Source organism: Pleurodeles waltl, chromosome 10, assembly GCF_031143425.1.
Source record: "Pleurodeles waltl isolate 20211129_DDA chromosome 10, aPleWal1.hap1.20221129, whole genome shotgun sequence".
NCBI classification, from domain to species: domain Eukaryota; kingdom Metazoa; phylum Chordata; class Amphibia; order Caudata; family Salamandridae; genus Pleurodeles; species Pleurodeles waltl.
In genome coordinates this window covers 301,236,546-301,260,884 of record NC_090449.1, presented here as the reverse complement: position 1 = coordinate 301,260,884, position 24,339 = coordinate 301,236,546, and the positions used below count along the sequence as shown (strand labels likewise).

Below are 24,339 nucleotides of genomic sequence, written 5' to 3'. Positions count from 1 at the left end.
GTGGCAAGTGAATCATTTTAATCCACATTATGACAGCGAACTTGTCGTATTTGATAATGACTTTAAAGATGTTTATGGGAGTTATTCATAGGACCTTCGGCTAAATGAGTTGAAACGGTGCATTTTGAAGCACATCCATGACTTTTTCTAACCTCTCATCCGGAGTGAGGGGACTAGCGGGGGAGGAAGGTCATGTATGAGTCATTGTCATCCTGCTCGCTTGCCTAATGCAGACTTCCCTGGCAGCAGAGCCCACGCCCAGCAATTTCCCAGCTCAGATACCTCAGCTCTTACAAAAGCAGTGAATTAACAACTAAGAAGCCGCGACGCTTGAAACAAAACCAGTTTATTTTGATACTCTTTTTTATGGTTAAAATGGCACTAATTCTGTAAGAAATCTCCAACTGCACTTGTAAGGCCTAGTTTCTGTTTTTTTCCCTCTTTAGCTAAATAGTTGTGCTTTTTAATAATCGAGCTTCTGACACAGTGAGGCCCCTTATTTCTTGTCCGTAGATCTCTGTCTCAGGAATTTGTTCATCTCCAGATGAAATTAGTCTTATTATCCCCCTTTTTTCAAGGAAAGCTAACCTTTACATGTCAGTCCTTAGTATTCTTTTGCTCTATCATTTTTGTTAACAATTGTGCGGTTAAATTGTGGGCGAGGTGTTTGTTCGCCAACTTTAGGACCATGCAGAGCAACTTAATCTCTTGTGCTTAATCACTCTAGGTGGTGTTCCACATATAGTAAGTACCAAGTGCCATTGTTTAGGTGAATGGAAATCTGCTACGGTCCCCGGAAGATGGGGCTCTCTGTTTTGAGTGTTTTGATCTTTCAGCAGCTTTGGATGCAGCTGCGCCAAATCAAATGTGTGTATTTGGGGTGTAAGTGGAGGTTGAGTTAGCATGTTGCACAACTGTTTTTCGTTTTTCCTTTCAGTGCGCCCGAAGGATTCATCGACATGATGCAATACCTTGCATGTGTTGTGGAGCAAGCTGTCCCCTTAATTTGTAATGTGCCCTTGGAGCCGCTTGTGTTTGATGGTATGCTGCTAGTTTGACGGTTGGCTGTGGGTCTCTTTGCAGCAGGTTGCTAAAGATGCTGATGGCACCAAGTAGGTCTCAGTACAGTCTTCGGCCAATTCAGAAAAGAAAAACTCGTCCAACTATACGATCATGTCATGTGTCACGTCGCCTGGTACCCCACTGGTTGGTTCCTTCGACGTGATCTCTTCATTTGAAATCAATGTGTTGGCTGTTCTTAATTTCAATATTCAGTTAAAGTTGGATTGTCTTGGATATAAAATGCTGATGCCAAAGCACTTCTTCTACTTATCTGCCAAGACGGACTAGTCTACGGTTCTCATCTTAGGAGAGACATAAATACCTCCAGAAGTTAGAGATCACCAAAAAAAAAAGCTAAACCAAATCATATGCTCCTCTGCTGAAATCTTAGGTTGCATCTCTGTTGTTTAAGAAAAAAAGCTAGAAATCTGTTTTATTCATGAATGACTTTGGTAATTTGTCACTCCCTGTTGCATTGAGCTCAGGGTTGCAGCTGTGGGAATCTCTTTGGGGTTGGTACTCCTATTTCTGTGGCACATGTAATATAATGATAGGAATTTACCAGGTTCTACACATATTCTTTTATAATACATGTGATTCTGCAACCCCTGTATAAAAACCTGTCTCTAATTTCTTTATAATGAACGACTTGGACACACCCAATCATCACCTATTATAAAGAAATGATGTCCCAACTCAACTGTAATAATTTATTACATATGAGCTCTGATGTCACAATGCCTGCTGTCAGAGACAAGAACCAAGGAGAAAGGCAAGCCAGATGCAGAGCTTTATTAAAGCAGCTGTTTAAGGAACAAAAGGGAACGCTGGTTTTCTTTATTCTGCTCTATTTTTCCAACTGTACAGTGGCAAGCACAAAGGAGATATTTATGGCAACATGTTTACTGTTTGCATTCCTTAGGTAATTTTTAGAAAAGTTAGAGTATTTCTGCATGTTTCGCCCCATTCCAAGCAACCTCGCCTTTTAAAAAAAAGAAAAACTGACTGGTACTAAACTGATTCTGATATCTTGCTGCCACGAATATTTAACAGCATTTTGATGTGTTTGCAATCAAATTCTATTTATTTGTATATTTGTTCTGGTATTAGCACTGCACATCCACAGAACATATACAATAACACCATCTATTATATCCGTAGGTATTTCTAAAGGATAACCAAAATGAGTAGGTAACTTGGCATTATGAATACCTCCATAGTAAATAATACTGAATGCCTCGGGAACTCCTCAAGGTACACTGTACGTTCAAATTTAGTGTAAATACGTAGTTAATAAAACCATTACATAATTTCACATTGAAAATTGATCTTGAAAACTAAAAATGATATAAAATCCAGGGACCATTATATAAGTATAAAAATGGAAAAATTGATCTCAAGTACTATGAATTGTGTGAAAACCCTTGGCTAAGTCTGCAAGTTGTAGCTACTAAACCAAGTTTAAAACAAGAGTCATTCATAACAGCATTACGTCTGTTATCAGGTTGTTACAACTTTTTTATTGCCCGAATTTTAAACCTAATAATTTGTACATTGAGTCTTGTATTTTCCCCATTGAAACATGCTATAACCGCTTGCCGGTACGCATGCCAGCATGTACCCTCTCGGTTACAAAGATGACGTTAGATACTGGCGACGCTCAGTCAGAAGTGCTCGCCATAATGTGCATGACGGTTTTACGGGCTTGCCTTCACCATCTATAATCTTCATTGTTTTCTTTAACAAGCCCTTTGGGACACAGGTCCACAGTCTGGAAATCTTCTAGACTCTGCTGCATTAATTACATTTTCATATAGAGGAAATAACAAGTACTGAGGTACGCCTGTTGCACTAAAGTTTTATATGATAAGCCTTGCTGTGCAAATGTATTTTTATCATTCAGTAACAACAGCTCACATATATTTATATTAACCAATTTCTTAAATACTTCAAGTAACTCTGGATGTTACCACAGCTTATATATTGGCAGGGTTTTTATATTGATATGTAGGTAATCTTTAAACGTAGAGTCCCTGTGTCCGAAGATAGTTATGACCAGAGCCTTTGCTCTAAAAGATCTTCCTTGGCAGCTCTTAATGGTAATAAAGGCACATTGTCTTGCATATGTTTGCTTCACAAGTCCAAATTCCAATCTGATTTGGGCTGGAGATGCGTTATGTTGTTGTGTTTAATTTTGCACTTGATCTACTCATTTTATCCTCCATGTTTGCAAATACATTCTATATGGTCAAGGAACTCCTCAGTGATTTACAATATCCTTTTAATTTAGGTAAGAGTTTACTTTATCTCATATACTGTATTCATTTTGTATTTCTGCTGTACAGACCTCTTTGGACTTTTTTTTAATTAAAAACATTATACAACCGGTGATGGCAAGCATTGAGGAATATCAGATTTTACAAGCCTTGCACCATGGAAGACTCCCCATGTCTTGCATCAGCCTCCCCTGCTGTGATACCCGACCTACTGCCTGCAGCGATGCTAGGAGGTAAAGGGGAAGCAGAAAATCTCCGTTATTACTACACAGAGTGAGGATGCGCATGCAGCTCTTTATCAAGGCCGTATGTTATTCCCCATTTGGGGTGGAGCATTTTTTGCCTGCACCACTTAGAAGGTGTAGGCGAAAAATTACTAGCCAGAATCAGTAATTCCTGCCCACTCTGCACTGCCCAACCTTTAATCAGGTTTTGGCGTTGAATATTAAAAAAGAGGGGAGACCAGAAGATGGAGAAGGGAACTGTAGAGTAATATAGGACACTGCAATTGTCTGGAACATGCCTTAAAAAACAAAGCAAAGAGATGGGCAGCTCTTCCATAAGGCGAGGAAGAGCCAGTGGTGCCAGTTTACCTCACACGGGACGGTGATACTACCTTGGGTAGGAACTTTGGGTTTGTTCTAAAGACTACTCTATCTCCCTCACCCTATCTAAATGGCTCTAGAATAGTAAGAGTTTGTAACTCACTGATGCGTCTGAGCAAAGTTACTGCTGCAAGAAAGCAAGAAAGGCCCGTTTCCGTGAAAGGAACTGTAAGTCAAAGGAGTGAACTGGTTCAAAAGTGGGCCCCGTGAGTCTTGTGGGACCCATATTAAGGTTCCAAGCAGGAGGTGTTCTTGGGGGCACACCTCTTTTAAGTCTCTCCATAAACGCCTTCACTCTGGGTATTCAATAAAGAGATAAGTGTTCCCTATTCTGCATGAATGCAGCTACAGCAGCTAAATGAGGAAATTTATCTATAAATGCTAAACCTTCCTTGTGAAGGTGAAGTAGGTATAAAATAATACTTTGAACATTATCCTTCAAGCGGTCTAACTGCTTGGAGATGCAGAAACGGAAAAATCTTTTCCACTTGGCTGCAAAACATGCATGAGTAATAGACATGCATGCTTCATGCAAGATGGCCATCCATTCCTCTGTAAGGCATAAATACCCAAACTATAAGGCCTCAGGTGCCAGATCATTAGGTTGAAATGCCTCCAGTCTGGGTGTCTAATTTTCCCATTTTTCCGAGTTAGAAGATCGAGGCTCATTGGACGTTTCCCCTGTGGGATGGTTGGCATTGCCAGAATCTGTGATTACCAGGGCTGTCTGTCTCCAAGTTGGAGCCACTAGGATGAGGGTTGTGGAGACCTTACACATTTTCCTGACTACATATGGATTTGGTGGGAAATGACCAATTCTTCCATAGTGATTTGCCCAAGGATTGAGGGTCCCTGGAGGGGAAGCTCTGGCATTAGAGTCTTGTGGGGTGGGGAATAGGTTGATGGCTGGTGTCCCTCAATGCTGAAAGTACCTATAGAGGGCTTGAAGGTGGATTTCCCACTAGTCGACTTGATGCATCCTGCTACAAGAGGTTTGCAAAGTCACTATCCGCCCAGGTAGGTGCTCTGCCAGAAGTCAGATGTTGCAAAATACTAAGTGACAGAAAGTAGTGGGGGGACTGTGTACCTTCCAGCCCCCGTTACTGTACGTAATACGTTGCTGTCATGTTGTCCATGCGTACAACAAATACCACCCTGTGCTGGACCATGGGAGTAGAAGGGACTGAGGGACAGAAAAATGACCATGAGCTCCAGGTAATGGATGTGCCTAACCTGGTGAAGGTGGGTTCAGTAACTATGTATAGTGCCAAGATATGCACCACACCCCAAGAAATGCATTGGTAGTAATAGTCACTTGTGGCATAGGGTCTATAAAAGGCCAGCATGCAAGCAGTTTCATCCTGCTGTTCCACCTTTGCAGAGTGCACTGAGTGTTAGTCTTCATCAACACTAGATCTTCCCACTGATCCCCCTCCTGCAACCACTGACTAGCGTGACATTGCTGAAGTGGGTGCTTGTGCAACCTGGCATCCGAAACAATAACTATGCAAGATGGCATCATGCCCAAGAATGTAATCACTGTCCTCAATGTTAGTTTATGAGAGGTTGAAAAAAGACAGCAGCTGCAGAAATGCCATCACCCTTTGCTGATTGGCGTGTGCTTTCCTTTGACAGTATTTCTATTGACCCCAGGAAGGATTACACCTGAGTGGTTGAAGGTGAAACGTTTTGACATTTAAGGTGAAACCTAGGATCTGAAGCAGATTTAGAGCTGTTTGAGTGTGTTCTAGATGTTGTCTGTAGCTGCTCTTAGTCAACTAATTGTTCAGGTATGGGAATACATGATTCCCCACTGTGCATAACTGAACAAACACAACTGCCAAACGCTATGTGAAGACCCTCTGAGCTGTAGTGACCGTGGTCGCTACGGGCCTATGGGGTAACCAGGCGGTGTCTGATGGGCTCGTCTGACAGGCCAGTGTGTGGGCCGTTTTTTGGCTGTTTGTGAGCCTGTCTTGTGGTCTACTGGGCCAATTTTTACTGTTGATTTCAATGATACGAAAACAAGCATTGCCTGGAGCAAGCTCAAATCCATGCAGGCTTCCGTACCTTGCACGAAACCTATTCAGCATGTCCTTTACAAGTTCAAAACAGCCCTTAATTAAAATCATGGGCCACTTTTTTTTTTATCTATTTCATTCACCAATGGTGGGTGCTTTAATTTTGGTGCCCAGGGTGATTTTTTGTCCCAGTCCAACACTGGTATTGACCCTGAGGGGTAGACGTGTGAATTAGTAATGCTTTCCACTTACCATAAGTCAGAGAGAGTTGTGATGAACAGGGTGAATAGGAATGTGATAGATAGGAGGCGTTTTTGTAGTCTAATGCAGACATGATGTCTCCCTGATGAGGAGTGAGATGACATCCGGCAGAGTTGTCATGCGAAAATGCTGTAAAACGATTAACCAACTGAGTGACCCCAGGCCTAATATGGACCACACATAGCCATCTTTCTTTGTAACGAGAAAGAACAGTGAATAGATTACCTCTCCCCATTGGCGTGGGGGCACTGGCTGTACTGTGCCCTTTCATAGAGCACTGCACTGTAGAATAAGTTTATCTTGGCTGAGGGTGTGATGGTGTGGTGGTGTGCTGGGTGGGGTGAAATCTAAGCAGTAGCCCTTCTGGCCACTGCCAATAGCAACTGATAGGAAGTGACTTACACCTGGTGATGGTGGAAATACCTTATTTGTCATCTGACAGGTGTTAAGTGATCTGGGAAATTGTTAAGAGTCAGTTCATGGGAGAGGGGCTCCTTAGACAGCAGCCTCTTCTCTTGTTCTTGCTGTTGTTCCTCCCATGGCCTCCCCGTGAGTAGCCCTTACCTGTGTTATTCATGAAAAGGCCTGCAGTTGGTGCTAATAGGACTGCTCCTGACCTGGGAGTGTTGTCTTGTTCCCACCCTTTGTCTGACGTCTACGAAAGGGGCACCTAGGTGTTGCAGATTGCAGGTCACCCATGGACATCACAATCTTAGCATCTTTTTTGATCTTTTCTCACATCTCATCCAGTTGGGGAGCGTAGAGATGTTCCACAACACACTGGATATTAAATCGGTGCTGTTGCGCCTCTGATTTAAAACCTGGGATGCTAACATATGCCTACCTGTGGAGCAGGATGTTGGTGTTTTCCCATGAGTGACAACCTTGGCTCTAACTGGGTCCTGTCTTCATCATGCCTGTTAGCACTAGTAGAAACTGAACAGTGAGTTTAGTTTTTGAGAGGCTTTTACACTAAAAGTCATTACCTTGATTGATGTGCATTTCCACGTTGTGATGATCCACCCTAACGATAACTGGGTGATACGCAGTAGTATTAAATGTAGGTGGCTTAAATGGGTAAAATATGAGGTCTGGCTCCACTTGTGGGTTGATGTTATAGTTGTCCCAAAAGCCGTCCCCTGGTCCTGTCACTGCCAGTTGATGATATGAGTCTTCCTCCCTATGAGGGCTTCCTGTGTCAGAGAAACGGTGTATTGATCCCTCTGGAGACTCTGATGGAGGTGGAGCAGGTGTGGAATATGGGTGTGTAAAGGCAGTGGAGATGGAGGTGAGTGCCTCTAGGGCGTAGGAGGCGGTGGAGGAGGACTTTTAGCTTTATCCTTGTTTTTCTTAGGCACTGGATGGCAACGTGTCTCAAAAGCTTGTTCTTCCTCAAGGCTAAGCATCTGTTTCTGGGGAATCGGAGGCAAAGTGCTTGAAGGTTTCCCTGGGAGCACCTTCCCAGATCTCTTTCCAGTCTCCAGGCGAATGAACTGCCACTTGTGTCTACCATCCAGTTCCTCATCTAGTCTTTCAAGGCTGGGTGCCTCGGAAAGCTCTGATATCAGCATCAAGAATGTAGTACTTGGTTTCAGTTGTGGTTTCAGCACCGACTTCAGCCCCGAGGACGAAGTTTGGTACCCTTCCTAGGAGAGGATGGCAAGGTGTGATGGTGTTCAATATCCTTCGTTGGTTGCTTGCTAGGCTCCAAAGAATCCAGTCAGAGCCCGAAGGTGATGCTGCACAAATGCTGAGGATTTTTTCTCAGGTGCTGGGAGCTTGATGTCCGTCTTTCTTGGGAATGGCTTGGTGGAAGGGAGTTTTGATCGGGGGTCTTAGAAACAGCCCTCTGCACCGGGATGGTACTCACAACCCCTGTTTTTGTCATTAGTGGCACCTCTGGATCAAACACCAAAGGTCCCCCCTTGAGCGCTTCTCCCTCAGAGGTGTTCCAGGATAAGGTCTGCGGATCGGTTGGTTCGCCATTACTCCAGAGGGCCCGCCTCCTCTTCCTGAAGCCCTCAGGCCTTGTGCGTCAAAGATATCGGGTGTCTCGAGGGATGACTGCTGCTGCATCTCTGGGTGCGCAGAACACCTTTCCCTTCTATACCCCAGAGTGTTTTTAAAAGCAAAAGGCAATACACAAAGGTTGCAGCTGGAATTGTTATGATCAGACGGCAGGCAGATGTTACAGACTCCATGGTGAACAGCCTAAGAATACTTGGAATTGCACTGTGGGCAAAAACAGAAGTGTGTTCCTTCCCTGTCTGCCTGACAGAGAGGGAAAAGGTCTTGACCGAGGCTTAGCCCGCTGTGTTGCCTACCTGCACCTCAATTCTATCGGTTGAGGGATCAGCTAAACACACTCAAAGATTTTCCTCCGAATATAGTATTGGGATTAAAGAACAGCCAGTCCTGAGAAAGTCAGGAGGGGCATACCGAACTCGGAGCTGCTACTGACCAGATCCGAACCCTGAATGCGGGGAAAAAACGATCTTGTGGACCAAGGAAGGAATCACAAATGATATAAGTAATATAACATTTATTTGAAGAAAAACAAGTTATGTCCAAGGCCAATCCTAGATGGCAGGAGTATCAAAGCATGCCTATCTCCAGCCACACAGGGTACAAACACACGGATTTTTGCGTGTTGTTCCACAAAATCCTGTATACTGAAGTATTTCCAACTCCTTACTGAGTTATCTCCTGGGAGAGGGTTATGTGGGGGGGGACCAGTTAGAACCACCCCAATTTGTAACTGAATCCCTTAGTAAGCAGTAGGCTCCATATTTGCAATATTATGATGTGCCTACGGTAAACCTCTGGCGTAATTTGACCTGGGATCGTCGTTTTAACTGTTCTTTTGCAATTTGCATTATTTGGGTCGTGTTCTTTTTTTTAAATAATAACTGAGTAGGAATTTGCTGTGATGGATTGTGATAGTTTTTACAGTGTATTTGGTACCTACCTACACACCACATTCCATGTGACTTGAGTTAGGCCTTAATGCCTATCCCACAGCTACCACTGGAGATTCAAGGAAGCTGCATTTTTCTTCTTACAATTGCAGTCTAGCATCGAGAACTCTGGACTAGCAGTGAAATCTTGCAGTTCAATCCATAGTACTGTTATACGATCTAGAGCAGTGGTTCTTAACTAGTGGGACCCCCAGGGGTCTGCAAGGCCTACTCAGGGGGTCTGCAACTACTTAAAAAAATTAAATAACAATAACAACAGATTATTACGATGTATATAAACAAAGAGGCAAATCATACAATTGATCATTTTAAAACGTTCTGTAAATGAGAAGGAACTTGAAACTGGAACCTAAAAATTAAGTAAGTATCCTCAGATTGGTTCTGAGCAGAGGAGGAGCGCCCTTAATTGAATTTAGAAACTCTTCAACCTTCCTAATAAAAATGTGGTTCTTTTATATATTTGTTTGTGAATTAAATTAAATATTTCAGCATTGGTGTACTTGTTTGATGAATGTTTGTTACTGTATTTTTATGTATAGGTTTGCAGTTCAAATCTTCAAAAATGCTTAGGCTGGGATCCTCAGCTTATGACTCAGTGAGGGTGCCCATATGCCAAAAATGATTCGGTGGAGGTTCCCAGGTACCAATACTAATTGAGTGCGGACCAAACACTTGATGACAAAAGGTTAAGAACCACTGATCTAGAGATGTATGATGCAACTGCAGGTCTATCAGGGTGCTAACAAAGAGAAACTGCAAGCCTATGGGAGGAAGAGCTACAATCTCTTCGCATCTCTCGTGAGCTGATGGAAGGAGAACTGATAGCCACAAAATATAGTGTGTCCAGGATCACCCACTGGTTCCTTATAAGGTAAACAGAAACCAGAACAGGCTACAGATTCCGAACTCAAGTGGAATTATGGGTAGAGGGAGACCACTTTATAAAAATTACATTCTTGTCTGTGCCATTTCGATAGACAGATCATTCACAGTCCAAACTTGGAAATCAGGCAATCTTACACCATCCTGTGTTGAATCTATGTATACAGGAGGTCTGTCGGAACATCGCTAGCAAGGCCTGACCTCCTGTGTATTAAGCAAGGCTTGTTTTCTATGTTCACAAAGACCTCCTATGTATTGAGCAAACCTTGCTCTCTGAGTTTATAGAGATCTACTGAGCTTTGAGCAAGGTTTGCTCTCTAGTTCACAAAGCCTTCTGTGCACTGGGCAAGGCTTGCTGTCTCTGTTCAGCTATATTTCTACACTTTAGATCAGTTATAACTTGTACAGATTAAAATCATTTTCAATTGCATGGTGTAGGTCTGCATGACAGAAGTGAATTAGTGTGACTGACAGGATGGTAGAGGTTGTTTAGATTACTTGTGTGGATTGTATCAAAATGTATTTTACGTGTTTTTTTGAGAAAACCACATATTAAAACAATTGGAGCTGTATATTTGAAATATATAAAATAAAATGTGGTGAAGACATTTTGTACAGATTGTTTGAGAATTATTGCTTGTAGATCATGGCATTCATTTGGAGGTAGCGCAGTGTTTAAGACACTCGGGACAGATTTACAAAGAAGTTGCGCAACACAGGAAGACAACTTGCTGCGTTACTTGAAGGAAGAGATCAGGAATGTGCCATATATCCCAAGGATGACTTAATTCTGCTCTTTCCCTGCGCTGGCGCACTGAGTGCTTCCTACCACAAAAGGAGACCCTTTGGGCCATGGTGTAAGGATGCCTGTGTTACAGGCAGGATTGTTTTTGTAAAGGAAAAGGCACCTTCCTGCATAAAAAACAATCATTTGGGACATTGTCCTCTTTTTACGTGTGCTGCAGAATTCAGCAAATGTATAAAAGTAATTAAATAAGAGAAGTAACAATATTTCTCCTTGTTACGCCTCTGTTGTGAAAGCGTATGATTTTGACACTTTCTCAGGTTTACAGGTCTTTATAAATCTGGAAATGCACCAAAATCTATGGGTGGATGCATGGGTAACGTAAAGTTTCTTTCCTATAGGTGTAGTTTTGCAGCTTGATGAATTTTCTGGATTTAGATGCTGTGCATTATTCCACCATCAAGTTTTTGAGTCCAGAATTCTCCTGTATTTTGTAGTCCTTCTTTTCTTTTTGTTTTTTTGTTTGTTGGTGAGCGTTGACGGTACCTCCATTTGGGTCCCCATGACATCGTCGTGCTTCCTCTAGAAGCTCCCACCTTTGGTCGCCATCTTTAGATTCTCTTTTTTTTTGTTCTCTTCCGTCTTTCTGGTGGAGGTGGGTGGGTTGCTATGGAATCTAGAAAATTCTTCAAGCTGCAAAACTACACCTACAGGGAAGGTAAGAAATGTTACGTTTTGCAGCGTGAATCTTTTCAGGATTCACATGCTGTGCATAGATTACTAGCGGTAAAGTTCTCTTGTGGAGGATGGGTTGAAGATGGACTTGAATTTGAGAACAAATGCTTTAGTACCTTCTGACCCACCTGAAATTCCTTGCTCATTTGGACGTCTATGCAGTAATGCTTTGTAAAGGTGTGCGTCTATGCCCACGTAGCTGCCATATCAATCAATCAATCAGGGTTTATAGAGCGCAGCTACTCACCCGTTAGGGTCTCAAGGTGCTGGGGGGGAGGGGTGTAGCATGGACCAGAGGTGGATTAAAAAAGCCATGTCTTCAGTTCCTTCGTGAAGCTGCGGAGGGAGATGATTTGTCGGATGTGGATGGGTAGGGCATTCCAGGTGGTGGCGGTGAGGTAGAAGGAGCGTCCTCCTGTTCTGGTTTTCCTGATTTGGGGTACTTCTGCGAGCGAGAGCTGGGCTGAGCAATAGGGTCCTGTGGGGTACGTGGAAGGGGTGCCGTACAAATGTCTTGTAATGGTGTGTTTGCAAGAAATGCGATGGTTGACCCTTTCTTCCTTGTTGAGTGTGCCTTAGGGTTTGCATCTAATCCTTCTCCTGCCATTGTATGACATATCTGTATTGTCTCTGAAATACATCTGGCCATTGTACCCTTAGTAACTGACTTTCCCATTATGTTTTCTGCAAATGAGACAAATTTTGATTTCCTATACGCTTTTGTTCTCTGCATATAGTAGTACATTATCGCCCTTCTACTGTCCAAAGTATGCAAAGCTCTCTCTGCTTGATCCTTCGAGCTTTGGAAAAAAAACTTGGTGTTTGAATTGTTTGATTCATATGGAACTGTGAAACTACCTTTGGTAGAAACTGTGGATCTGTCCTCATAACAATTCTGTTTTTATCAATTTGCATATATGGCTCTTGTATTGTAAGAACTAGCATTTCGTTCATTCTCCAAAGCGACTTTATGGCTACCAAATAGGCAGTCTTTAATGTGAGCATCTTAATTGGTAGTTTAACCAATTAGGCTAACACCATGTTAAGGTTCCATGTGGGTGCAGGCAGCTTCCTTGGGGGTGCTACTCTTTTTGCCCCTTCTAAGAAGCGTTTTATTACTGGTGGAGTGAAGAAACTTCTTCCTGAAGTACCTCTTGTGTAAGCTATTATTGCTGCAAGATGAACCCGTAACAAACTATCAGTTAACTTGAAATCCTTTAGGTGTGTTAAGGATCATAATAGTGTTGATTCCTTAGTGTTCTTTCTTAACAAGCCCCTTTTAAGACACCATAAAGAATATAGCTTCCATTAAAAAAAATAACCGAATTATATGTTTTCAGGAGCCTGACTACTAAGCTTAGGCCTTCTGGTACCAGAAATAGGACTCTTCTCCTGTCCATGGATAACAGATTTAGTTGATTTAGTAACCTTTGAAACCTTTCCCTTGCCAACGTGAGTAGTTCAGAAAACCAGGTTTGCCATGCCAATTGAGGTGCAATTAATATCCGCATCATCTTGCTCCTCTTGCAGTTGTTGATCACCCTGTGCAAGAGTGTATTGGGGGAAAAGCATAAGCAAAGGTCCCTGACCAATTTATCAACAGTGCATTTCCCGGGGACTGGTGGTAATGTTTTCTGGATGTGAAGCTTTAGCATTTTTCTGCCTTCTCTTGTTTTCCAAATAGGCCAATTTTTGGAATTCCCCATTTCTGAAAGATTCTTTTGAGCACTTTGTGATTCAGCTCCCATTCGTGTGAGTAGGACGCTTGTCTGCTGAGTTTATTCCAAAAGCCAGTACTGTTAACTGATAGTGAATCTTGTTCACCACAAAGTGTAGAAATCTTTGGTGGCATGCATTCATGGGAATGTGCAAGTAAGCATCCTCTAAGTCTATAGTTGCCACGGAGTCTCCCTCCTGTAGTTGAGGGATTACCTCTTGCAGTGTTGGCATCTTGCATTTTTGAGTTTTTATGAACATGTTTATGGACCTTAAGTCTAAAACTGGAAGAAGTGCGACATCCACTTTGTATAAGGAAGTTTGTTGAATAGTTCCCTTGTTGATTTCCTGTCTTGGTACAATCTCTATAACATTTTTATAGCAATTCTTCCACTTCCTTGAGGGGCCATGCTGTTTCCTTCTTGGAGTGAATTTTTTCACCTTGGTTTCTTTACTGTTGGAATTTTTATGAATTGTATACAATAGCCGAATTGTATCAACTTTAGAATTCATTTGTCCGAAGTTATTTTCCTCCACTCCTAAAGGCAATTTCTTAATCTGACCCCTAATGGTGCTGCGTGTAGGTATGAATGGTGATTGACTTTTGTTTTTTTTGCCTCGTTGTGATCGTAAATGTGCAGGGCTTGGTGGTACCCTTGAGAGGCTTCTTATTAGTGCTGAGTCACTTGTGAGTGAGGTTTGAACCTCTCCTGGGGGGCTGACCCCTTTCTCTGCCTTTCCCACAAAAGGACTCCCTGCCCTGTTGTTGGCTTTGCCATGCTTGTTGGGATCTGTTGACTGGCTTGTTCCCTGAAAACTTGCGTTTGCCGAAACTGCTGCACTGGCGGGAAATAAAGAAAAAAAGGTACAATGAAGCAGCTGCTTTATGTATCATTTCGTAGGCACGAGCACATGCCACAAAGTTTTAGCTCCTTTAAAAGGGGAAGGGGAAATTTCCAGATGGGGAACACACACGCAAGTTTTCAGCCAAAAAGTTGTTTCCCATCGAATGGGCTATCGAGGATATTTGCCTGTACCTTTGGTTTGAATCCTGCGATTCTTAGTCATGCATGCTTTCTGAAGGATACCCCCATTATCATTTGACGGCTGGATGTATCAGCTGCCTCCAAGGCTGATTTCAGGCACGTGTTGGCAATGTTTTTTCCATTATCTACCAGATGTGCCACATTTTCTTGGACTCGGATGTTTTTTTCGCTGATGAGGGAACTCTTCCCTCACTCTTTTTCTTCGTCGCCTCCTCCTCAACCCCAACGAATTTCACCTCAGTGTCTGACCTCTCTCCTCTTGCTTCGTTAGTGACATTATCCTCATCTTCACTAGAGATGCCCATCTCTCAAAGATGGTGTTGTCTGTTGGGTCTGCATGCTGTTGTGAGCTCTTCTCTGCCCTCAGCGTTTTCGGTGTAAATGTCAAGCAAGCTTTGCAGCCCTTGCTCTGGGGGTTGATGGGGAGGCAGAGGTTGCAGACAGGATACGTATCCTTCCGAGCAAACTTGTGGTAGCAGTTCTTACAAAACTGGACCTTTTTTTTCTCCATCTAGGCCCTTCAGGGAGTCCCGTGACCGTGCATTCTCCGAAGTTTGTATCGATTTGTTGAAAGCTTTCCCTTTTTAATCTTCCTCGTAAATTCCTGCTGTAGTGCTGTAGGTGAAACCGGTAACCTTTTTGGTGATTTTTTCACCTTTTCGTCACAATCTTCTTCCCTGTGTTGCAGATCCTTCGTTAGGCTTCCAGACCTGATGGCGAAAAAAAAAGATTCTGAAGATGGCGACCAAAGGTATGAGCTTCCGTAGGAAGTGGATGATGTCACAGAGGACATCAAATGGAGGTACTGTAGACCCACCAACAAACAAAAAACAAAAAGAAAAGAAGGATTACAAATTACAGGAGAATTCCGGACCCAACCACTAGTTTGAGGAAAAATGCACAACATGTGAATCCAGACAAGATTCATACTGCAAAACACAAGGCAGAGATTTGCACTGCTTTGTGTTACTCTGGATTTACTGAGCTTCCCAAGGTGTAAAAGCCCTTCAAGATTTCTCTGACCCTTAAAATTGGGGGCAAGCGAGGAGCCACAAGACATATTTAAAAAAGCCAGAGTCTAGAAAGGTCAATAAACAACTGCCTTACCTGCTACATATGACACAACAGAATCCTGTAAGGAGGTGTCAGCATTATTCTCTACAGTCTAGTAGGTCAGGATGAGCCAGGAGATAGGCACATTGCCATGGGATGTATTGCTTCTCACCAGTGAGGTTTAGTCAATTGTGTCAAAGATACAAGTAACAAGTCATGAATTATGACAGTATCAACAAAATACTGATTGAAACCTTATTTGCAAAAGGATACCTCAGCCTGGGGGTGTTCTTGCCCGCTACCATGATGTGGCATCTGCCGGTACGCGAATCAGTATGACTGGCAGCCACTGGACCAGAGTGTTTTCTTTGTTTCACTTTTCCTTCTATCTGTTCTTATTCTTGTGGCCGGAGAAAGAGAAGCCTTTTTTTCAAAGCTCAGTTTTATAGGGACCTCCTAAAGGGTCTTAGTGGGAGGTGTAGCTTCCTTTATTAGTAGAGGTGCTGTGTATGATTATTTCTTCTTCTGCATAGGTTTGATTAGACTTGTCACTCTCCGGCCATACAGAAGAACCAGACGTTTTAAGGTGGCCCCGAGTAGATGCCCAGTCCACGTGCAGTGAGCTGGGAGACCAGTCAATCGCTCTCAAAACTGGAACTTCAGAAGGCCCTGGGTGAGACGAAGCAGAGGCTCGGGAAGGAACATTACAACCAGGGTAAGGTAAGGCATCTTATTTCATGCAGAAAATCTAATTTCTTCTGAGTGGCGCTGGGTGAGGTGTGTATGTGGGTGGTGCATCCAGAGACAGAAAGCTGCAGGGAAAAGCATCAGCTAAAGAACAGCGCTCCCAAAACCAAATACTGTTGGGCCTAAGAAAAAAATACCATCAGGCTCACTGACTCCCACTGCTCCAGCAGAAGAGAAGAATTGGGTGATGCAGCAGCCAGGAGATGCAGGCTGGCTGGACCAGCAGTACATGGGAGGCACACACTGTATATATTCCCCTGGATTTTGTTCTGTCATATTCTGTGGTGCAATTCTCAGTCATTCCAGGTTGGGGGAAGACAGGGGGAAATGGATATAAGACAGAAAGGGAGAGAAACATGAGAGAAAGATACAGAGGTGACAGGGAGATGGGCAAAATGATAAGAAAATCACTGGTGAGGCAGAATAAATTTGCTGAATAAAAAAAATTAAATCTGCCTCTTGCATTTCCTACTCACCTTGGACCAGCGGCACAGAAGATCCTTGGGCTCCTGGAGCTCGGGGCCGAGACGCTTCTCTCTGGGAGGTGTGATGAACACAGACGGGGGCAGGTGCAAGCCACTGCCTGAACTCAAAGGCAGGAAAAACTGGAGGGGACTGGGAATGCCGTCCATGTAACGGAGAGACTGAAAATCCTAGAAGAGAGAGAGCAGCCTGTGGTTACAATATTTCTGAATCAACATGTGCCCAACTCAAATGACGTCGCATCCGTTCCCATCACTTGCTTCATACTCACTGGTCTCTCATTCCCCACATCACGTGCCTCAAAGACTTCACAACTGTTCCTCTCTTAAGCACAGCACCATTTACAACCAGCACTTCAGCAGCCCCTTTCTTTCTCTCCTTCACTGACCCTCTAGGTACCAATGGAGTCTTCCCCTACTGCCTCAAATAAACTGATGGAGTCTCAGTCTTTGCTAACATGGAAGGTCTTGCACAAGATCTCACCATGGCATTTCAAATGCACCAGTGTATGGTCACAATAATTAGCCACAAAGGAATGCAAAGTGTCCACTACAGGCATCAAATACCCTGCCTTGGCTGCTCGAACCACCAAGGTGTTTCACTCTCCTCCTAATCATCATTCTCCCTAACACTCCTCCCAGGCTGCACTCCTGTGTCCAGACTCCAGGGCTGGACTGGCCATACTGGACACAAGAAAATACCCAAGTAGGATGAGGACCAGGTAAACAAAAAAGGGATTGGTGGAAAGCTTGAATCAATTTCAGCCACTAGTAATTACTGAGGGCCATGTCTTAGTCCATTGTTTGCTTTCCCACCGTGCCACCTCAGATTAGACCCAGCCATATGCAAATAAACCATAATTCTTCCAATAGGAATCCAACTCAAACTGCCACACCAGGTCCTCTCTGAAACAGAACAAAAGTTGAGGCTACTCAATCTAGCGGAGCTTGGTTCCAGTGGCAGAGTGAGCATGGGACCAACATCTGGGCACATCAATAGCATTAGGACTAGGGGCTGCTTTTTGTGTGGATGGTCCAGGTGATCACCAGGTATTTAGCCTGCCAAACAGCCCTGAAGAAAGACACACAACTTATCCACCTACCCCTGAAAATCCTCCTATGGATGGTCAGACAAACTGACTACACTCACTCGGTCTAATACGGTGAACACATTTTTAGGGCTGCTTTTAGCCCCCAGTCTATCACTGCCACAATCTACCTTTTGGCCGCCTGAACCTGAATTTGTTGCATCTCACTCACGGGAGGAGGAGAGGAATGGATTGTGTCTCCATTCACATGCCTATCTGGAGACAGAGAAGAGCTGCCAGGTGAGTCCATCCCAGAGTGAGGCGAAAGGCTGAGGTCGATCCTCGGTGGGCAGGAGAACGGGGAATCAGCCTTGTCCCGGAACTTGCTGTGTGAAAAGAATCCTGAAAAACGAGAGATAAGTACCAGTGAGTGAAGCAAAGAGCAGCTTCTGGCTAGAGAGGAGGTGGCAGGGGAGACAAAGTAGACCTGTGTGTGGGTTACCAGCAGGGCCACTGGAATTATGCGGCAGGGGAGGACCAAATAGTGCAGGAGAGTTGGCTAAATTTTGCAGTTAAGAAAATGAAAACTATGCAGCATAATACAGCACATTTTGTGAGAGTATAACTTTATTATATTATGTTTTTACACAAGTTAACACTGTCTGGGCACAGGTTCACCTCATTAGTACCAGTTTAACTACCAAATATAGCAACAAACAACAGAAAGGGGACTAATGAGCCTTTGCAAAGGGCTTTCCATTGCATGGCAACATGTTTCTGCATTTTCGTAACTTTTGATCTGTCTGAGCTAGAAACAATTTGTCTTGTTTAATTCTGCAGATTATGCAGCATATGATGAATTATGTGGCAAATCAATAATTATGCAGAAAACACAGCAGCCACAACAATGCATAATTTTCAGTGGCCTGGTTACCAATTATAGAGCAGCAGGTGATGCTTACGAGTACAAGGGCAGAGCTTTTTGTGGAGGGTTACCGATAGAGCAGCTAGTGAATGGCCAATCCCAGTGCTGCAATAGGATATGGAAATGCAAGTCTGAAGTAGGAAGCATCCAATTTTTTGGAATAGTTTAGTGGGCTACATGGAAGGATTGAGGAGCATGCATTGGCAGAGATGGGCTGGCGCAATACCATATGAGTACGGTGACTGCAGATATGGTGTGAGTCAAATGATGGCATGTTTCAGGCTCAAGCACTTACTGTGGGATGGGGATGAGGGGGATACTGGCTCCACAGCTGTGGTGCCATCGTCGCGGATCATCAGTGCTTCGCATTGGCTCCGGTGCTTGGCGCTGCTCAGAGCCTTGTCTTGTTTCTCCCTGGCCGCACGCAGCTTCGAGATGCTGAGCTTCAGGTCCAGGGGTTCGTCAAGGGAGTGCATCTTCTTGGATATAAAGCCGTCTGGCCACCAGGTCCACAAATAGAAGGAAGGGAGGGATCTAGATGAGACAGAGAGGATGATGTTAATCTTCAGAGGATAATTAGTCTGATAACAGTATTAATAATTCCTGCCACTTTCAACAGGAGTATAGGACAATGTATTGGACCTCATAGCTAGATTTATGAGTGACTCCAAATTGGCATGATAAGCATTATTGTGGTGAAGTAGCACATTTAAGCTGTATGCATCAGTGTTTGCATTATAGCAGTGGTTCTTAACCTGTGGTCCAGGGACTGCAGGGGTTCCGCTATGTCTACTCAGGGGGTGTGCAGCTGCTCAGAAAGATACATATTAACAGATTAATAAGGTAATTAAATTTAAATTAAAAACTGAAAACTTTAAGCATTTTATAAATGTGAAGGAATTTGAAATTGGATGCTAAAAATTAAGTTGGCAGCCTTAATTTGATTCATGGGAGAAGTTAAACAGATTATAATACAGACAGTGGTGGGCACAATTGAATTTATAAAAGTTCCAGTGCTCTGATTAAAATTACAATTATTTTTTTTATATATTTGCGAATTAAATAAGATTTTCCATGATTTGTTTATTTGACTTGCTTATGTCAGGGACCCTGGATTCCAAAATGACACAGTGGGATCCCCAGATTCCATTAATGATTTCGTGGGGGTATACAGAAGTCACAAGGGTAAGAACCACTGCAGTGGAGTACATGTATACACTAAAGTGAAAGCACAGAGTCCTCTTGGTGCTAAGGGATAACTTGAAGGTAAGCTGCAGTTAGCTTTCTGAGACATGTAAAGCGGAATACGTATATGGTTTTTGGATCTAATTGGAGTGTGCAAGGCTCTTATCATTTAAATTATTAAAGTTAACATCATTATGCAAAACAACCTTTTCCCCAACAATTTCCTAAGCAAGCAACACAGGTCATTTGGTTTCAATGCCACTGCCTTTAAACAGTTATCTACAGTTCCCATTCAGATCAACATCTTCTTTTAAGTTAGTTTATCAGTTAACATCACATCTTTGTAGTTCATTCTTTAGCGAAGCAGCACTTTTCCTGTTCTCAGTAGGAGCAGGTAGCATAGGAGACGAAAATTACAGAATCCCAAAAACGAGTCACAGTGCTGGTTAATTACCCTCCAGCAGAATAGCAAAGCTCCTGATATATCATGGGATCTGAATAAAACCACCTTGTAGGTGCGACTGATCATCCTTCAATATCGCTCATCTGACTGCAATGTAACTTCTTCCAGGGTGGCTTGTTGCATGTATTTTCATCCCTCATGTTATGGGTGGTGTTCCACGTTAAATCCATCTCACTCATGCATCACAGGCACTGCAGTGGTGCTCCTATATTCTACAGGGATTATTAAATGAGTGGTACAAGTGTGTATTGCCAGTCTTTACTTGCTAGGCTATAATGTGACAAACAGATTATATTTTGGATTTATTAGTATCACATAAGCAAAGCCAATGGTCTGTCGGGCTTTTGGTTTAGCCACTACTTGTTTTTGTTTCATCACTGTACTTGTAAGATCTTTTTGTTTGAGCATCTCCCGGGCTCTTGCAAATTAAAAAGCAGCTGAAAAGCAACGATATTTGTTGGTGTCTAAAAGCACCCATTGCCATTGTAGCCGTCAGCTTAAAAGACAAGAATGCCATCACTCATAGTAAAGTAGCCAGAATGGTGTATGCTGTACTGAGCAGACGAAAAATGTGAATGACAAAATAGGAGAATAGATAAAGAGCACTAGCTGAAAACCCTTTTAAGTATATTATATATAATATAAAATCAAAATGGCTTGTCTAACGCCCGACAGGGGCAGCTCCTTTGAAATGGCGAAGGAGTGTCACCCCACTGGCTCAGAGCCAGTAGCTGAAAAAGAAACAATATTTGACAAAAAAAAGTTTTTTCAGCTGCTGGGTCTGAGCCAGCAGTGTAGGGAGGGGCGACGCTGGGCCATGGGAGGGGGGAGGAGGAGTGGTGCGAGTGTACCTAAGTGAGCATGTCAGTTTGGATGGCTATCTTAGGCAGGCTAAACTGACATGCGCACTTAGGTTTATCCAACCCGGCTGTGTTGCACAGCTGAGTTGGAGAAACAGCACAGACTCCAGTGCACTGTCTGAGTGGTAGACCAAGCAACTCAGACCAAACCTGATGCTGCTCTCATACTAGGTATAGCATGGGAGCAGCACCAGGATTGCATGGGGAGCCAGCTTGTGGTGGTGTCCCAGGGATTGCTGGGACACAAACACCATTGGGAGGGAAACTGCCCCCCGTCTCCCATCCCCCCTTTGAGATTTGTGGCAGCCGCCATGTTAAACAAATAAAGAGAATTAAAAAAAGTTCAAGCCTGTACATCTCAATAAGGCCTCCTTCACAAATGAAGATTAAGGGGGTTATTTTGACAGCTCGTGTTCTTCGAACCGCCAGGGTAAATGTGGCGGTCCCACAGTCAATAGGCTGGCAGTGCAGACCGCCACATTATGAGTGTGGCGGGTTGGCCTCTGCCAACCCGCCACATCTCCACTCATACCACCATGGCGGTCTTAACCACCGGAGATAATCATCTCCGACCCGGCGGTCCACAGAAGACTTCCGGCAGTAATAGGAGCCGGCCTTCCGACATGGTTTCCGTGGCAGTAGCACCTCCACAAAAATCATGGCAGAAGGGCTACCGGTGACAGGGAATTCATTCCCTGTCACTGGTAGACGGCTCCCCCACCCCACCCCAAGCAAGTACTGGACCCCCTCCCCCACACCAGCCACAGAGCCTCCCACCCTCCCTTCAGACATAGCGCCTGCCCACCCTCCTCCCCACATACATGCACAGACACCCCCACGCACCACGCATACAACCATATACCTACACTTACTTATATAAATGCATCCACTCACATGCATCCATGCACGCATTCACAACTACATTCATTCATGCATTCACAACTACATCCATGCACACATTCACAACTACATCCATGCACGCATTCACATCTACAGCCATACACGCATTCCTGCACGCATACTCACTTTCATCCACTCATTCTCATTCTCACACGCATACACACTCACATTCAGACATGCATACAACCACGCATACACACTCACATTCAAACATGCATACACACATTTATACACACACGCAGACACCACACACTCACACACAACACCCCCTCTGCTGTCGGACGATCAACTTACCTATTCCAAGGAGAAGGTCGTCCAGCAGGGAACGGGAAGGGGCGCTCACACTACCCGCATCGCCCTGCCAGCAGGACACCACCAGGCCATATCATGGCCCATAATATGGCAGGCGGTGTCCTACTGGCGGGGCGGGGCCAGTGGTGGAACCGCTAGAATGCCCGCCAGCACTACTACTGTTGGACTTCTGCCCAAAGTGTGGCGGAAATCCGGCAGTACCCGTGATATGGCGGGCAGTCTCCTTGTGCCCGCAGCTATGCCGGTCTTCAAGGAAGACCGCCAAAGTCGTAATGAGGGCCTAAGTCTTCTTTTACCACATTGGCAATGTACAGCAGCAAGACTGAATGAGAGATGGAAAACCACCTTGGCCAGCGCAGGCAATATAAAAGGAAGTGGACGAGACTGCTGCACGCCCTTCAAGCAGAACTTTGGTCAAGGTATTGGGAAAGGAAGTCATAAAATACCAAGCCTACTCCAGACTTTCAATGTTTAAAGACATTCAAGTTTTCTGAAATCTAACTACTTCAATACCTAAAATGTAGGTATTAAGTGATTTACACGGCAAAAACACAGTAGCAATTAATGGGCTAGGTTCCAGGCAGAATCCTCTTGATTTAGGTCTTTTGAACCCTGAGCACAAACAGGGTGCGGCACAGTCACTGGGATTTGAAGGAGTTTCAATCTGGCACTTGGGACACAGAAAAAAGCCTGAGGGTGCCTTACAAAGGATTGAAAAATAAGCACTTGCTAGTTTATGAATACCTAAAGGGTTTTAAATATTAGGAGTCTTTAAAAATGTGGGCTGTACATTTTCACGTATACTCCAATCACAACCCTATACCACGTTCTCAAAAGGCAAAAGGAAAACAATTATTTTAATTTTAGCCAAACTTTTTAAAGACCCAAGAGGCCGTCTAAGAGCTAGCGTCTGAGAGCAGCCAAAAATGGTGCTTTTCCTGCATACAGCCCTCCCACAAATTATTAGACAAAAAATGCAGAGGAGCGGTCATTCCCAATGAGCTCTAGGAGCTAGGGCCTGTGCACTGGGTGTGGTCAAAGGTCAAGCTATAAACCTTGAGGCTCCCCCATAGGGCTAAATGCCATGCCGCGCCTGAATTCTGGAGGGACAAATCACAGGTGAGGTCAAAGATAACATCCTGAGCTCACAACGCTCTGGGAATTGTCAAAGATGATGCACAGTGCCCAGTCCTAAGCCAAGTACATTGCAAGGGTGGGAGACTGAGTCCCATACTTATCATGGGTTTGTGTCGCCCCCGCGCCACGCAAGGCGCCACACGGGAGATGCAAAACATAATCATTTTTCCCAACCCATGCCACCTTGCACGACCCGGAGTGCTTTGTTAAATGTGGAGTAACACAAGGTAGTGCATGTTGCTGCTTTGCGTTACTTTGCCCCAGGGAAGCGTTACATGGGGGGAGTGTGGGTGTTCCCATGCATCCACCCATGTACTTTGGTGCATTCCCAGATTTACCATTAGTGATAGACTTGGAAATGTGTCAAAATGCAATGCTTCCACAGGGGAGGCGTAATGGAGAGATACATTTATTTCTCCATGTTTTGTCCTCTTTCTACATGTGCTACATTGTGCAGCACACGTAGAAAGAGGAAAATGCTTCTGAGGATTGTTTTTGTGCTGTCTCGCCTTCAACACAGGTACCCCTGCACCATGGTGCCAGGGTGCCTGCACTGGAGCTGTGCAGCACATTGTCCGCCAGCACAGGCCGACAGAAGGAATGCGCAGTATAATGCTAAATATGGCACACTCCTGCCCTCTCCATTTCACGCAGCACAGCAACGTGGAATGCTGTGTTGTGTTGTGTGTGTGTGGAAATTTGGTAAATATGTCCCGAGTGTGGGGCATGGCTGAAAACCATGTCAAACGCTTAATGGCAAAGGCCATTGTGCCAGCCTTACCTAATGGGTACAAAAGGAACACGTGTAGATAAATAACTTTCAAGTTAACCTTAAAAACCCTCTCACCACCATGCAACAGCTGAAATAAAATTTAACAAAAAATACGTCATCAAATAACCTGAAAAGAATCTTAACAACA

The 24,339-nt window shown here is 44.0% G+C and overlaps 1 protein-coding gene across 1 annotated transcript in view; it reads right to left on the bottom strand.

The window, feature by feature from the left end:
* The window catches only part of GLIS2 (GLIS family zinc finger 2), a 217,561-nt gene that overhangs the window by 20,896 nt on the left and 172,326 nt on the right, over positions 1 to 24,339 (bottom strand). The window contains exons 2-4 of the mRNA XM_069210464.1: positions 18,858 to 19,096; positions 17,870 to 18,039; positions 16,604 to 16,780 (exon numbers count right to left, since the gene is read on the bottom strand). Coding sequence (XP_069066565.1) covers positions 16,604 to 16,780; positions 17,870 to 18,039; positions 18,858 to 19,038 — 528 coding nt within the window. The 5' untranslated portion in view covers positions 19,039 to 19,096. The remainder of the gene's footprint in view (positions 1 to 16,603; positions 16,781 to 17,869; positions 18,040 to 18,857; positions 19,097 to 24,339) is intronic.